Source organism: Polypterus senegalus, chromosome 11 (genome assembly GCF_016835505.1).
Source record: "Polypterus senegalus isolate Bchr_013 chromosome 11, ASM1683550v1, whole genome shotgun sequence".
Taxonomy (NCBI): domain Eukaryota; kingdom Metazoa; phylum Chordata; class Cladistia; order Polypteriformes; family Polypteridae; genus Polypterus; species Polypterus senegalus.
The window spans coordinates 156,313,446-156,330,913 of NC_053164.1; the positions used below are offsets into that span (position 1 = coordinate 156,313,446).

General features: G+C 38.6%; 1 protein-coding gene across 1 annotated transcript in view; it reads left to right on the forward strand.

Annotated features, from left to right (window-relative positions):
• The first annotated feature begins 734 nt into the window (after positions 1-734).
• The window catches only part of appl2 (adaptor protein, phosphotyrosine interaction, PH domain and leucine zipper containing 2), a 28,671-nt gene continuing 11,937 nt past the window's right edge, over positions 735-17,468 (forward strand). Inside the window, exons 1-14 of the mRNA XM_039769960.1 lie at positions 735-842; positions 5,215-5,313; positions 5,382-5,441; positions 5,517-5,588; positions 6,980-7,067; positions 7,157-7,198; positions 7,609-7,667; positions 7,912-8,058; positions 8,233-8,315; positions 8,401-8,559; positions 8,634-8,822; positions 9,148-9,190; positions 9,333-9,389; positions 9,789-9,880. Coding sequence (XP_039625894.1) covers positions 789-842; positions 5,215-5,313; positions 5,382-5,441; positions 5,517-5,588; positions 6,980-7,067; positions 7,157-7,198; positions 7,609-7,667; positions 7,912-8,058; positions 8,233-8,315; positions 8,401-8,559; positions 8,634-8,822; positions 9,148-9,190; positions 9,333-9,389; positions 9,789-9,880 — 1,244 coding nt within the window. The 5' untranslated portion in view covers positions 735-788. The remainder of the gene's footprint in view (positions 843-5,214; positions 5,314-5,381; positions 5,442-5,516; positions 5,589-6,979; positions 7,068-7,156; positions 7,199-7,608; positions 7,668-7,911; positions 8,059-8,232; positions 8,316-8,400; positions 8,560-8,633; positions 8,823-9,147; positions 9,191-9,332; positions 9,390-9,788; positions 9,881-17,468) is intronic.

Consider the following 17,468-nt stretch of genomic DNA (forward strand, 5'->3'; position numbering starts at 1 on the left):
TGAGCATGATCTGCTGTTCGAAAACTGCAAATTTGTTTACACTATTTTAATTGTTAAACACTTGTATTACATACTTTGGTAACACTTTACTTTAGGTACTGCATCAATTATACATTTACTCTAATGTCACAAGACCTTAACAAAGGCATCTTTTGGTCTTCTGTGTGGCATAATAAGACCTTTTGATATGATCGTAAAATTACTTGTTAATATGAAGGATTCACAGATTTTATAATTAAGTATGCAATATCAAGAGAAATATGACACACTTAAGCCAACTCCGACCATTACAAAGTAAAGTTATTTTAGTAGGTTACATTGCAGACATTATTAGCACCAAAAGAAGCTTTTCTTAAGGTCTTGTTAAAGAGTAAGTGTAAAAGATGCATTCTTGCAGTACCTTAACTAAACTGTTTACCCATACTTGTATGGGGTTTTGTTTGTTTGTTTTTTTTTTTTTTGTGGCTGGGAATAATGTAATAAACACTATAAAAATGTTCGTACAACGACCAATGTATGAGATCAGAGTCACGCAATAGGATAGCAGATAAGCAAATGTTATATACACATCAAAAGGTTGCTTACCTTATTTAGAGTCAATGTTTTTAAATTGTGTTTATCGTATTTATGTTTTTGAATGTGTAGTGTTTCGTTGTTATTAGTTAAGTTATCGCTCTCATTATGTTTCTATGATGTGCAATAGAACTCGTTTGAATACTCCTCACGTAGTGATGCCAATAAAGCTCGTCGGATTTGAATTTTGAGGCAGCGAGCGATCAGTTGCCAAGATGCCTGCCACTGACAGACTGCTACTAGAAGAGGCTCTGCAGGACAGTCCGCAGGTAGTCGAGTTGATTGGTGCGAGTGTAAACAGTGACAAGCATAGACTAGATATGCGTACGTAGATTTTGCCAGGGCATCGACTACAAACCGGGGCGGACAGGTCGACACAAGCCATACTTTCGAGTTTCGAGTGGGCCGGGGAGGGGTGATCAGCCGAGCCCGCGGCAACGCGTTATGAACTGGGCCGCATAGCAGAGCCCTATTTAGCGCTTTAAGTCTGACTGGACTGCGCAGTCAAACCACAAAACTGGCCTTGGAGGTTACGAGGACGGACCGGGAGGAACGAGACCGTGGGCAGCAACACATGTCAGAGACAAGACAGTTTACGAGTTGGGTAGCTTGTACGTGAGATTGCATCATTTAATCATTCTCCTCCGTCTGTCAGGAACTTTCTTTTTTTAGATGTGAAGCTTCATCTGGGGTTACATTCATAACTCCTAAACGTTTTGCTTAATTACTTCCATATCTGCACAAACCCAAGTTATAGCATTCTGGATTGTTATCTCGTATATTCTCGTGTTTACTCACACTTTTCCAAGTTCCTTTTCCTTGTAATTTATCATGAGTTCGGTTTATCGTTAAAGTTGGTTACTCTATTTTCTGAGGCGCTGTAGATTGAATGGCACTAAATCAACTTTACTTGATTGCACCCTCTGGATTACAGTGCTGTGGCAAGCCTTACAGCCTTTCATGAATTTTAGTTTCTCTCTCTCTCTCTATATATATATATATATTCTCTCTCTCTCTCTCTATATATATATCTCTATATATATATCTCTATATATATATATATATATATATATATATATATATATATATAGATATATATAGATATATATAGATATAGATATATATAGATATAGATATATATAGATATAGATAGAGAGAGAGAGAGAGATATCTTGTATGTAATTTTTAACATTGTTAAGGTATTTTTCTGAAGAATAATAAAAATAAAGTTATAAAATTAACAGATTATTTGTTAAATATATTTTGATGCAGTACATTTACATAGGCAAATATAAGTTATTTTTTACTTTTGTACCTTCATTGTTGCAACCTTATTTCTCATTGTCTTGTCTGTGAAGCCATTTATGACTTAAAATATTCATTTTTGGTACACTTCATTTCCATTCATCTATCCATCAAGATGAGGGTGGTAGAGGGATTGGTGCCAGTCCCTGTAGCGTTCTTTGCAAACGCCACTAACCAACAAGGTCTATGATAGGGTACACTTATACCTGCTACAGTAATCCATAGTGGGTTAGATTAATGTGTTTCAGAAATAAATATTGGATGAGTCTGGTGACTGATGTTGTAGAGAATGGGTGGAAAAGTGAAATCTGATTGCTGTCTGCAGGTGCATGAGAGATAGAACAAGTTTTGCAAGGCTGTGTGCAAGTGGGAGGTGTGGTGCCCTAAGGCAGTGTGTTGCCTGCCTTTACCTATATGTTGCACTAACAGTCATTGGCTTAATACACTTTATTACAGGCATGGGAGGCATGTTGGGATAAGTGAGCATTGTTAGTGTGTTTTTTTTTTTTCCTTTCTTTAAGTTTTCTTTAAAATACTTGGTAGGATTAGAAGGAATAATTATGGGTTAGTAGCCAAAATTCTAACTTCATACATAGGAAAATTTTAAGGTGGGTTGCATCAGTTTTCTTGCTCTGAATGATATGTATGAGTCCTTTTTTGTGCTATAAAACTCGGGTTGCGTCGTAAGGATATTTCCATGCAGTGCAGAGGAATGAAAACCTAAACCGTGCTGAAGTGTAACGGGAGGAGCTGACTGAATGGGTTCTGACAAGCATGGCTATTTCTCAGTTAGGGTCAGATTTCATATTGCACAGATAAGACCAGAAGCTACACTCTCTGTACCTTTTGCTAATACTGCATTTGGAGGTCTGTTGTAGCTGTTTTTGTGCTTTAAGGAAGGGAAAAAAATGTTGGAACAGTAGAACCCATGTTGACTGACAGTCAATAAATCCTGGTTGTGTTCATCACTGGGTACCGTGTTAATGACATTTGCCTTTTCTTTCACCTTTCTCTTTTTTGTGTGAAATTCTTCCTGTCTAGGCCTATATTTGTTGCAGGGATGGGGGCTCAAAGCAGGATATCACTTTTATCATAATACCCACTGTTCAAAGACTTTTACTCTAGCATACAAACTCCACTTTGATCCTGTTCACTATTATATTAAAATTAGCAGTAAAATGTGATCACCAGAAGGAAACCAGTAATGACAAATGCTTTGTTTGATTGCATTGCAGACTTCAATACAGAAAATGTTGCTTGTGTTGTGTTCCAAGATCCAGCAGGCATTATGTTAAATGTACAGTGCCCTCCTTAATGTTTTGAACAAAGACATACTTTTCGTTGATTTACCCGTCTGCTGCACAGTTTAAGGTTATAAATCAAACAATTCAGACGGGGTAAAATGTCCATTGCAGACTTTTTTTAAGGGTATTTACATGCTTTTCGGTAACACCATGTAGAAATGACTACACTTTTTATACATGGCCCCCTCCAGTTGCCATTTTTCAACATGAGGACAAGAGCTGTGCCAATGAAAGTTAAAGAAGCCAGTACGAGACTGAAAACTAAGAACAAAGGCACTGGGGACATCAGTAAAACCTTGGTATTACCTAAATCAACTACCATATCTGGAATATCATTAAGAAGAAAGAATGCACTGGTGAGCTTAGTAATTGCGAAAGGACTAGTAGGCCTTCACTGCTGATGACAGAAGAATCCAAGCTATGTTAAAGAAAAGCCCCAAACACCTGTCTGATAGATCAGAAAGGAGGCAGATGTGTGTTTGTCAAAGACTGCTATCCACAGAAGACTTCAAGAACAGGCCATGCTGGAAGATGTAAACCACTAGTTAGCCACAAAACAGGATGGCCAGATTACAGTTTGCGAAAAAAGTACTTCAGATAGCCTGCAGAATTCTGGAAAAAGGTCTTGTGGACAGATGAGACAAAGATAAACCTGTTACAGAGTGATGACAAAGGCAAAGTGTGGAAACAAAAAGGAACTGCCTAAGATCCAAAGCCTACAACCTTGTTCTGGTGAAGGTGGTATAGCTTAGGCACATTTCTGTTCATTGATGATGAACAATGAATTCTGAGATGTATAGAAACTTCTTATCTTCTCAAGTTCAAGTAAATATCTGCAAACCCATTGGAATCATCATCTTCATGTTGGATGTGGCCCTGTCACAATATACTGCTAAAGCAACACAGGAGTTCTTCAAAACTATAAATGAATGGCCAAGAGGTTCACCTGATTTAAATATAATTGAGTATGGCTTCCATATACTGAAGAGAAAATGTAAGAGGTAAAGTCCCTGAAACGACCAGGAGCTGAGGATGGCTACATTAAAGGCTTGGCAGAGCATCACAAAAGAAGGTACTTGCCACCTGGTGACCTCTGCGATTGTAGACATGCAACAGAGTACTAAATATGTCTGCATTAGTATACCTACTATTGCTATGTCCTAAACATTATGTTGCCCTGAAATGGAGGGACCATGCAGTGAAAGTGTTGTCATTTCTATGTGGTTTGACCGAAGTGTATGTAAATACCCTTAAACGTTTGCAATGTGCACTTTTAACCACATCTGAATTGTTTGACTTGTAATTTTATACTGTGGAGCAGCGGCTAAATCGAGGAAAAATACATCTTTGTTCTAAAACATTATATAGGGAACTGTATGTACAGTATGGTTCCAACTTTCATCAGCTGTACAAAATGCAGAATGAATGGGCTTCTTGATTACAGTAAAATGTGTTCAGTGAGACTAAACTTCAGAAAGATTGGTTTGGAGCCTTACCTGAGTCTTGCTTTATAGACACACTGATTTCATAATGGTGCTTCATGTCACATTCAAAGGTTCAAGAGGGGTCTCCTCACACGCTCTGAAGAGATGAATTACCATCTCCAAGATGGGTATATGGCTGTCATCCTGATTTGTGCTTGTTGTTAAGAGATTAAGGCAGATAGGAGGAATGTTTTGGCTTTTTAAGGACCAGTAATGGCTGTACATAAAAGCATCACTGTGCTGCTATCAGTGTGCAGCACATTTGTCATCATTCAGGTTATATGGTGCCTCGTTTGGAGAACATGCTCTGTTCAAAGCTGGAAGTGCAGTGAAATGAAAGAATCTTAGGATCAGTAGAAAAGCTAACAGTAAATCAAAGTGTTTTTAAAAAAAAATTTTCCCCCCTTTTGTAATGCTTTGCGATTTCATCAGCGGTGACATATTAAGGGAGGATTATTAATGTTGCCTGCCAATATAGCTAATTTCTTGGCAATTATCATTCACTACAATAAAGTTTGTGTGTATGTGCGTTTCTCTGTTTCCAACAGACCCGCTCATTGTTTAGTGTTTTTGAGGAGGATGCTGGGACCTTGACTGACTACACTAACCAGCTGCTGCAGTCAATGCAGAGGGTTTATGGAGCGCAGGTGAGAAAGACTGTCATCTATGCTAGTCATCTTTTGTTGTTTTTGTCATACCACTTTTTTTTAAATAGAATGAGATGAGTCTGGCTACACAACAACTCTCTCAACAGCTTCAGAAATATGAAAAGCAGGTGAGCCCCTCATGCTAAATATACCTCAATTACTGCAGCTTCTAATCGTTCTTCTAAGTGTAGGTTTCATTTCAGAACTTCGCACTGGGAAAAGGCGATGAGGAGGTCATAGGTGTGCTGCAACAGTTTGCTACCATCGTGGATAAGGTAACTTCCCTATCTTAACCACTCTGTAGAGGCTCCCAATTTGCCAGTCTCTGACTGGTGAGACCTGTCCAGTTTTGACTGTTTTACAATTGTGTGTGTGTCCATTTACAATATAACTACCTAATTTCTGTAGGCAGTAACCATCAAAAATGACTGGACATTTAATTGGCGAATGTACTTTCATTCTGTGGCTAATTTTGTGCTAGCTATAGAAACATCTTGGGGTGTCTGACTGAGGCACCTGACTTTGGTGATCCCTTTAATAAGCTTTTCAGACTCTCCCAGGTAACGCATCATGTTAAAGTCAGTTTTAATTGATTTACAAAATTAGTCCTATGAAAAGGAGAGAGAGAGCATCTTGGGACTTGTCAAAGGAATAACTTTTTTTAGCCACCAACTTATTGTAGCTATTCTAAGCTACCTTCCCCACACACCAAGTCTAATCTCTAGTCCTGGTGGCCTGCATTGGCTGCAGGTTTTCATTCTAACCATCATCTTAATTAGTGAGCCGTTTTTGCTGTTGATTAACGTTTTTCACCTTAGTTTTAATTGACGTGACTCAGACCTGTAGTTGTTTGATATTCCTTAATGAGCAGCCAAACAATGAGACACAAAACAAGGCGCCACATGACCAGCTATCCTGAAAATAAAGAAAGGTGAAGGTTTCGGTCATGTTGTTCTGCTCAGGACACCAAAACATTTTGATGGTGGTCTTAGAAAAAACAGAAAATCAAAAGTCTGCTGTGGCAGCAGCTAGAAGTCATGATATTCAATAACAACTTTTACACATAGAATTGGTTTCTCATTAAGAAACTGTTTCAAGTGAAAGTGAATGGAGTTTGACATTCCAATTTAGCTGGTCATCTGCTGGCTCGTTTCACATCTCATTTCTGTTTTGCTGCCATTTGATGAAGGTACGAATCAATTCAGAGGACTGAATCATTAAAAATGGGGCTGTTAAAATGACAGGGAAATGATCTAATTAGCAGTCAAAACTGCTTGCTGATTAGGAAAAGGGTTAGAATGAAAACCTGCAGCCACTGTGGCCTCCCATGACCGGAGTTGGACACCCTTGGTCTAAACCACCCTCGCATCTACACATACACAACAAATTCTTCATGGTCCTTCTGCTTAATATAGAATCCATCCCTGTGGTAAAAAGCTCTATTAGGAAACAGAATTCTTATGTAATAAACAGTATATGTGTAATGAAAATGTGTAGTCATGGCAGAACTATAGGGCAGGGTTGATTGACCCAAGCTGTTATGAGAATCTGTACATCTAAGACACCTCTGCCCTCCTCTAGCACAACCTATTTGCTTTAGTTCACTGGTCAGGCAGATTATAGTGCATAGCTCTGTGATTCATTTATTCCTGATATTTCTTTGCAGCTCAATCTACTGCATGAAGAGCTTGCTAGACGACTGGCTGACAGTATGGTTTTTCCCATGGTACAGTTCAGGGAGAAAGACTTAACAGGTAGGAGATTGTGGAGTTATTTATGGAATTTTCTAAGCTTATAGAATCAGTGTTGTGATTTTTACAGGTTGTTTGTTTGTCTTGTTTAGAAATCGGCACACTGAAGGAAATTTACAGCATTGCTAGTGAAGGTAAACATGGTGGGGGTTGGAAGTGTTGGTCTGTGGAAACAGAAGATTGCAGGGTCTTAGCTGAATTGAACACTGTGCAAGTGTACAAAAAGACGATATTACTCAATGGGCTGGAATGTAGGTGATTCTGGGATGAGTTGAAACTTTAGCTATCTAAGTTGGGGAAATGTGTGATTTTTTTTTTTTTTTTCCTCCTGACTTCAGTAAAAGATTTCATGTTAATGCAGGGCATTAGAAACCTTTAATTCAGGAATTGGTATTTGTTGTCTCTGATTGAAATGCAGTACACTCTGAATGATATTTGTGGCAGCACTGACTAATACAAGTTTGGAGGGCATGGCACTGGGTCTTTAAGTATGGACTGAAAGTAATGAAAGGACTGATGAATAACTGTGTGTTTAATCCCTTAGAGCATGATTCAGCAATGGCCAAGTACAGCAGACTTCCTAAAAAGCGAGAAAGCGAGAAGGTAAGCAGCAATAGGGCATTGGAAAATAGAAAGGAATGCCTAAAGAATGGGAAACTAGAAAGGTTCCTCGGTGACAAAATGAAACTGTACTGTGCTGGGTTTTACTTTTTGTAGTTGGTTGGTTTTTGGGTGGCTGTCTTTGGTACCACCACAGTTTACTCAAACTTTGTTGGTAAAAAATATCCAAATACCCGGCAAACACTTTTTGTCCCCCTGCCTCACTGGTTTCCCATTTACTTTGCAGCTAAAGGCAGAGGTAATTAGTGAAGTTGCTTATACTCGACGTAAACAACACCAGGCTTCCATGCAATATTACTGTGCTTTAAATGCTTTACAACACCGCAAGAAAGTGGCCATGTTGGAGCCCATGCTGGGATATATGCATGCACAGGTGAGCTTTCTTTCTGAGTTGCTGTGTGAAAGGTGAATCACTGTAGTGTATGTGATGGAATAGTGTGTGCGTACGTGCGTGCATTTGTGCACATACTTGGATGAAGAATGATGGGCATTATGTGAGGAATCATGCTATGCATATGAAACTCGCTTCCTTTCTGACTTCTTACAGATGGCCTTTTTCCACAAGAGCCTGGACATGATGTCACACAAGGTGGCAGACTTTTTGTCATCTGTGGAGCAAATGTCGCAGAGGTAGATTGCAGTTAGTTGGTTTCTGAGTAACGTATATGGAGCTGTGGTAATAGGTTTTCTGTCCATTCCCATCATTGGTTTCCAGTATCCAGGTCCAGTTGGATGCTGAAACAGAAGCAATGCGTCAGTCCCAACAGGAACTTCTGTCAGTGGATGACACAGTCTACATGCCAGATCAGGATGCTTGCAGCCCTTTGGTTAACAGAAGTTTGGTACAGCGTGCTGGCTACTTAAACATTAGAAGGTAGTAAACTGGTACTAGAGAATGCTGAGAATTTTGCTAGTAAATGTGTGGTAATCTTTTCTGTACCTTCTCAGCAAGACCGGTTTGGTGACCACCTCATGGGACAGGCTGTATTTCTTCACCCAGGGAGGCAACCTAATGTGTCAGCCACGGGGTGCTGTGGCTGGAGGCTTGGTCATGGATCTGGATAACAGTTCAGTGATGGCAGTGGACTGTGAGGACCGACGCTACTGCTTCCAGATTACCACACCAAATGGCAAAATGTATGCTTTATTAAAATTCTCTTCTCTGAGATTTGTGTCAGTTAAAAGTACTGGTTTAGGGAGATCTAACTTATTTCCTTACAGTTTGAGGTATGATGGTTAAATTTGAGTCAAATGGGATTGCTTTTGTTCTAATTGGCAGCAATGGTTAATTGGAATTTATAAATTTGAGGAGTAAGTTACAAAGCAGTTGGGACAAAACAAAAACTGAGCTGTTAGTTTGATTGCTTAAAAATGTGATAAAGTGAAAAGTGGAATATGACTACATGTGTTATTGTTTTGAGATCTGCATTGCTGAATTCTGACTTGTTTTTTTTATTTTTAGCTGTATTACCCTGCAGGCAGAGAGTAAACGTGATTATGAGGAGGTTTGTATTTTGTTATTGGTCCTGTACTGAGATACTGTATGCCACTTTATGAGATATGTTAGATTTCACTGTAGCATCTGGCCAATTCAGAAAGTCTGATGCTCATATGAGTGATTCTTTGTCTTTCCTGTTGTGTTCCTAGTGGATCTGTACTTTGAACAACATTTCAAGGCAAATCTATTTGACTGACAACCCTGAGGTAGGTGTTATCATTTTTTTTTCTGCTGTATGTGCATAATTTTGTTTTTTGTCTGTCCAGCTGTACATTTCTGTGTCCAACTGTCCGTTAAGATATCTGTTAAATCTGTTCATCCTATGCTGCACACTTTTGTTCATTTCCATTAGTAGTCTTGGGGCATGCACTTTCAGCTGCCTTCTGCAACCTGTTCCTGCAGTATCTTCCTGTTTGGTTCTCTGTGTGCCTAGACTGTTGTAGTGACAGTGTCATAGCTGGTAAGAAAAGCTGAATGTGCTGCCCCCTTGCACCACTACCTGGGGCAGCGTTACTTTGTTTGAAATTTTTATCTTTTTTAACTGTACTAAAGAGGTTTGAATAGTCTTCCACCCATTACTGCCTCACTTTGTTCTCTTTGTCCAGGCAGTTGCCATTCGTCTTAACCAGACCGCATTGCAGGCAGTTACTCCGATCATTAGCTTTGAGAAGAAGCATGAGAACTATGGCCCCAACAGGTATTGAAACTGGGTAAAAGTCCAGTATGTACTGTGCAGAGTAAAAAAAAAAAAAATCTATGGGTATTTCACGAAGCATACATATGAAGAATGTGTCATGCTAATAAGCCTCATTTTGCAATCGAGGCTCAAATAGTTCCTTGAATGCAAAGTGTCACTTGACAAGTCAAAATAAGTTTAAGCAATTCACAATTATGTGTGCACTCTTGGGACCTCATGCTTAATGCTGTGCATAGAATTCACACTCTAACGCGGCGTACGGACAAAAGCGGAAATGTGCTTATGCACAAAAAAAAACAGATGCATAAATCTGTGCTAACGCCAGCTTCCACGTTCTTCCGCTACATAAATCCTGGTCAGTGTGAAAAGTAACGCACGTGTATGCACCTGCTGTCCTTCCCCGTCTCCTCCCAGAATTATGCCTTTTTGAATATGCAAATCAATATAAATAGCCCTTAAGCTCAGTGTTCTGTGAAAAGGCAATGGCACAAGCACGGGGGAATTAGAAGAATTTCAGCGAATACCAAGAGGAGGCAAGGAAAAATGTACTATTTGTTGGTTTAAACAGTGGTATAAACAACAAAAGAAAGTTGATCGAGTGACATAGAGTATCGTAGAAACTCGAAAGCTCAAGTTCACAAAGTCGCACTGTGCCCGAAATAAAAAAGAAGCTGTCAGATATCACTATGAAAAGACGAGTCGTAGCCCACCGTCTGAGTGTCATACACTGTGTGCACAATTATTAGGCAAGTGAGTATTTTGACCATATCATCATTTTTAATGTGTATATTCCAACTCCAAGCTGTATTAACTTGAATGCTTATTGGATTTAAGCATGTCAGGTGATGTGTATTTGTGTAATGAGGGAGGGTGTGGCCTAAGGAGATCAACACCCTATATCAAGGTGTGCAGAATTATTAGGCAGCTAGTTTTCCTCAGGCAAAATGGGCCAAAAAAGAGATTTAACTGACTCTGAAAAGTCAAAAATTGTAAAAAGTCTTTCAGAAGGATGCAGCACTTTTGGAATTGCTAAGATATTGGTGTGTGATCACAGAACCATCAAACATTTTGTTGCAAATAGTCAACAGGGTCGCAAGAAACATGTTGAGAACAAAAGACGCAAATTAGCTGCCAAAGATTTGAGAAGAATCAAACGTGAAGCTACCAGGAACCCATTATCCTCACGTACTTTCATATTCCAGAGCTGCATCCTACCTGGAGTGCCCAGAAGTACAAGGTGTTCAGTGCTCAAAGACATGGCCAAGGTAAGGAGGGCTGAAACCCAACCACCACTGAACAAGAAACATAAGTTGAAACGTCAAAACTGGGCCAAGAAATATCTGAAGACAGATTTTTTTCAAAAGTTTTATGGACCGATGAGATGAGAGTGACTCTTGATGGACCAGATGGATGGACCTGTGGATCAGTAATGGGCACAGAGCTCCACTCCAACGTGGGGGTGGGGTACTGGTATGAGCTGGTATTTTTAAAGATGAGTTAGTTGGACCTTTTTGCATTGAAGATGAACTCAAAATCAACTCCCAAACCTACTGCCAGTTTTTCGAAGACACTTTCTTCAAACAGTGATACAGGAAAAAGACCATGATTTTTATGCAGGCCAATGCTCCATCACTTGCATCGAAGTTCTCCACTGCGTGGCCAGCCAGTAAAGGCCTTAAAGATGAAGGAATAATGACATGGCCCCCCTTCCTCATCTGACCTAAACCTTATCGAGAACTTGTGGGCACTTCTTAAACGCTAGATTTACGGGGGAGAAAAACAATACACCTCTCTGAAGAGTGTCTGGGAGGCTGTAGTCACTGCTCCACAAAAAGCTGATCGTCAACAGATCAAGAAACTGACAGACTCCATGAATGGAAAGGCTTATGACTGTTATTGGAAAGAAGGGTGGCTATATTGGTCATTGATTGATTGATTTATTTTTTTTGAAATGTCAGAGATGTTTATTTGAAAATTTTGAGGTGTTTGTTTATTATTCTCACTATAACAGATGAAAATAAACAAGTGAGATGGGAAAATTTTCATTTTTCCTTTAGTTGCATAATAAATCTGCACACTAATAGTTGCCTAATAATTGTGCGCACATATGTATTCCCCTGATGATGTTCACACTCACATTTCCGTTGTGAAACATTCAGGTTTCAGGTTTATTAACATTTTGGATTGACTGATAGCACTGTGTTTGTTCCATATTAAAATTAATCCTCAAAAATACAACTTGCCTAATAATTCTGCACTTCCTATATGAAAGCTTATTAGGGTACAGAGAAAAAAAAATGGACACACAGTGGGGAAAAATCACAAAATGTCAACTTTAGTCTCTAAATTTCCCCTTTAGTCACATAGTTTATTTTGTCATTAAAGTAGAACATCATAAACTTAATCTTAAAATTGTTTAATTTACTAGTTTCTCAAATCCCATTGTAACTAAAGTAGCATAGTAAATGCTTACTTTTGTATTTGATCCTCTATGTGGTCTATGTGTGTGATTCACTACGTGCTTATTAAACCGGCTTTCTCTTACTCTGACAGGACACAGAATCCATTAAATTTGTGATATTACAGCTCTCTGAATAATTAAAATACTGAGATGTATACTTGATATCATTTTCATGATGATAGGAGTTAAAGCATGTTATTAAACATGGGAGCATGGTGGCGCAATGATTGTTCATGCCTCATGCAAGATGCTTGCTGTGCCATGTGTTACCTTCGACGAAATAATTTATTGCAGCAGTACTGTCTGTTTCAAACATACTAACCCCCAAATCCTGTCCTTACTTTTTTCTTTCTCCAAATACCCAATCACCACACAATCGGCTCTATAATAGATGTTAAGCCATCTGTAAACTCAAAACTTTTAAGGAACATTGAAATATCTTTGTAGTACATGCTAAATTATTGTATCCATCCAGTGTTGCATCAGTCCCTACAAGAATACAGCGCGAGGCAGGAACAATCCGTGAAAGTAGCGGCAGATCCAACTCGTTGCTAGCACTGCGACACCGTGTCCTTGCATGTTTGTTTATTAACAATATAGATTATTTAAATTAAGTGAAAGTTTTATTTTGCTGCATTTCATTTTAAAAATGATATCGTCGTCATATGTAAATACGTGCTTTATAAAGTGTCTCAAGTTGTGCAATATTATAACTGTATCGCAAGTTTACAGTGAGGTAATTGTACTTATAAGTACAAACAGTTCTACAAGGAGCAGTTGATGGAGTGATTGAGTGCGTTTTATAGTTCTTGGGATGAGAGCAGTTCAATAGACAGCATGGCTGAGGCCGCATGTGCCTGATGCTGTATACTGATAATTCTCTTTCCAATCAGCTGCTGTAGATCTGTGATTCCCCAACCAGATACAGTGATATAAATACTCTGAGTGGTGCAGTGAGAGTAATATGGAAAAAGATGATCCCCTGTGGCAACCCCTAACGGGAGCAGCTGAAAAAAGAAGGTGCAGTGAGAGTAACAACGCTAAAGCAGCTATGGTATTTAGAATGGTTTGACCATTTTGTGGACCATTATATTGTTATAGGTTAATTACAATCAGATGCATTAAACTAATAAACAATATGTGGTTAATTTCAGTGTATTTCTAAAGCTGCGTCAGGGATATGGATCTAAAAAAGAAAGGGAAACCACACTTTAACAGTAGCACTGCTTTAACGCTGGATGCTGCCAGTCTGCAAAACCAAGCGCAGAACTTGCGCACGCCAGGGTATGAGCTACCGTGGAAATGTGCGTGGCTTTACACCAAGTTTAGGTTTTATACATCGTGATTTGAACGTGGAAACATTAGTACGTGACATTTTTATGCATACGCACCTTTTATACATGAGGCCCTGGTATGTAAACAGCCTCAAGAAACGACATTTAAAAATATCTGTCGGGTCTCAAAAAGAGACCATGCTGAGTGCAGCATAACTTTAAGTGTGTATTTTGAGATGTGTGTATTTTGAACTTGAAAGAATTTAGAACTGTATTTAATTGTTGTAAAACAGAATAATATAACAGACATTTGGCATGTTTTCAGGAGCTGAACAAACAATAATACTTGATCTTTTATAGCACGACCATGTAACCTGCAATGAATAACACTACCATGTCATATCTCTCTCTCTCTCTCTCTCTCTCTCTCTCTCTCTACAAAGCAATCTGTAGCAGACTGCTGTCTAAGTACGTTACGGTTCTGATTTTGTGCCTTGCATAAATAAATGCTATTGCCATTTTTCCAAAAAAAAAAAAATCCTTTAAATTGACCAGTCTGATTTTAGATATCTTATTTTGTGAATGTCGCATTTAAAACACAGAACAATTGTGTTAGGTAGCAATGTGAAGTGCATTTTGCAGCAGGTAAAAGTTTCATATGTGAACATACATCAGAATTGCTAAAATATACACTTAAATGCAAACATATACTGTGTTGTGCATTTGGCAACCAAAATGAAAGTTGCAGAGCAATAGGGACAAATGGACCAATAATTTTAAATGAGTACAGCATAGCTTCTAACATATTATTTTGTAGCAAACTTGTCAGATTGTTTTTAAACTATAGTGTAATTAAGAATGCTGCAACCTTAATTATGCTATAAAAAATGCTGGGGGAAAAATGGTGATGGATGACATCCTTTAAATCTTGTATATTTTTGCATTTTTCATGAATAATCAAACACTATAAGCTAAACTATTTTGTACTGAGCATCTAAGATTATTTGAATACAGCAGTATTTCATATGCTAAAAAAGGAACCTCTAAACCTCTCTATCTGGTTTTGTTTCTCATTTTCATGAAGTTAACTGAAGTTTTTTAGTTAGTTTCATGAACTCTCAGTCTACAGCAATACAGGGTGGTCCAGATCTAACTATGCAATTTTCATTTCGCTATAACTTAAGTTTTTATTAAATGGAGAATTCACAACTGAATGGAGGACAAGTGGGACATTACTGTACATGCAAAAATCAGTGAATTAATTCAATGCAAGTCCATTTTCGTTTATTACAAGATGTTTTGAACAATTCTTTTGTCCTGCATTGTTCTCCTGCTTTGGATTAAAAGTTGCATAATTAGATCTGGACCACCCTATACTGTAATCTTCATCTTTGGCCTAATATGGATCAGACAATAAGATGATGCAAGTTGTCTCAGTTACTAAACAAAACTTGCCCTAATCATTTTTGCTGGAACAGACCCCAGCTGAAGTAAGCATGGCTTGTCAAAAGAATTAAAGGAACACTTTGAAAACACATCAGATCTCAATGGGGAGAAAAAATCCTTACGGAGATCTATACTGATATAGACTGTGTAATGTGTTAGAAATGAAAAGATACCACATCGTTAGATGGAAATGAAAATTATCAACCTAAAGAGGGCTGAATTCAAAGACCTCACGAAAATCAAAGTGAAAAAAACTATGTGGCAGGCTAGTCCATTTTGCTGAAATTTCATTGCAGCAACTCCAAATCACATTCAGTAGTTTGTATGACACCCACGTGCTTGTGTGCATGCCTGACAACGTCGGGGCATGTCCCTAATGAGACGACGGATGATGTCCTGGGGGATCTCCTCCCAGATTTGGACCATGGCTTCACTGAGCTCCCGGACAGTCTGATGTGCAACCTGGCGGCGTCAGATGGACTGAAACATAATGTCCCTGAGGTGTTTTATTTTATTTAGATCAGGTGAGCGTGGGGGCTAGTGAATAGTATCCATTCCTTCATCCTCCAGGAACTGCCTGCATACTCTTGCCACATGAGGTTGAGTATTGTCATGCAGCAGGAGGAACCCAGGACCCACTGTACCAGCGTGTGTGTGTGTATGTATGTATGTATATAATAAATATAGATATAGAGAGAGAATAACATTTTTTAAAACTGAGGTTTACACACTAAGTGTGCTTCGTGGAATACCCACCCTGATGTTTAGACTATTTTAATGTACTGTAAATGTTTGTCATTGTTTACTTCCCAATGTTTACAATTCATTTACATTAATATAGATTTACTTGGCTGTTTTATTCATGAAAAAAATTTTGATGAGAATTGACTATTAAGCCCAACACAGCTCATCAGTGTCTTAACTGTCAAATTGAGAACTGAAAGTTCAACTACCAGCTACACTGCTTGGAAGGGCTTGTGGCCCTGCTTTCAAACCAACTTCATTGGTATTTATTTAATGCCATCTATTATATAGTTATCCAAATTAACACTTGTATATAATTTTTGCTTTAATGTCTTTACTAATTTAATACAATATATTGTACTTCTACTAGGAATTACTGGCTAAATCATTTTACATAATATTAATTACAGTAATCCCTCCTCGATCGCGGGGGTTGCGTTTCAGACCCCCCCGCGATAGGTGAAAATCTGTGAAGTAGAAACCATATATTTGAATGGTTATTTTTATATATTTTAAGCCCTTATAAACTCTCCCACACTGTTTATAAATATTTCCCGCACAGTTATACAGCATAAACCCTTTGTATTCTCTTACATATTAGGTAAGATTCATTGAAATTATGTATGTAAACACACTGTTTATATACAGTAAAACCTAAATATTATTTTAAAGATAGCGAGCGTCTCCGATATCACATGTTACAGCCATTACAATAGACAGGCCACCAGCAATAAATACATACAATGCAAGAAAAACTGTATACAGTAAATGTGTGTACAGTGACACTAAACGCACGTACATGTACCAAGTACTGTAAGTAGAAAATTAATTATGGTTACTCACCAACAATGACACGATGACTTGTCCGATAATGATGAGTTTAGTTTTACTGCACAACAAAGGAGAGCATTACAGCTGTTCTAAAGGAGCCTCTTCAGGCAATTGTGTAGCACCGCCATTATTCTTCTTCAATCCAAATCCCTAAAGCAGATTCCATCCAGACTACTGCTTTATTACATCCACTTACAACTTGTTTTGCACCCTGGTTAAAAGGACACTGTGGCCATAGATCTTATATTCCTTTCCTACTTTTTAAATAAGAATCGTAGCCTCATTGATGCCGTAATGGCGTCCTACAGCAGTGTAGCTTTTCGGTTCCTTCAACATATCCAAAACTACCTTTTTGGCAATCATTAACATCTTCCGTTGGCGCTTGGGCATGGCCCCTGAAGCAGTAGCAGGAGCAGATCGTTTTGGAGCCATAATGAAAGGCTTGACTATGCACAAAGATAAACCCAAAAGAGCACAAAAGTTAACTCTTTACACAGCGAAACCCGTTGATACTGAATGAGCAAGACGAGACTTCCTGGTTAACGCCGCGGAATCAAATTCAACTCTCCGTCGCTGAGCCATTCAGCACACAGGAACTTAAAACTGCATGCTCTTATTGGTTAGCTTCTCAGCCATCCGCCAATAGCATCCCTTGTATGAAATCAACTGGGCAAAACAACTGAGGAAGCATGTACAGGAAGTAAAAAGACCCATTGTCCATAGAACGCGCGAAGCAGTGAAAAATCTGCATTGTATATTTAGATATGCTTACATATAAAATCCGCGATAGAGTGAAGCCGTGAAAGTTGAAGCGCGATATAGCGAGGGATTA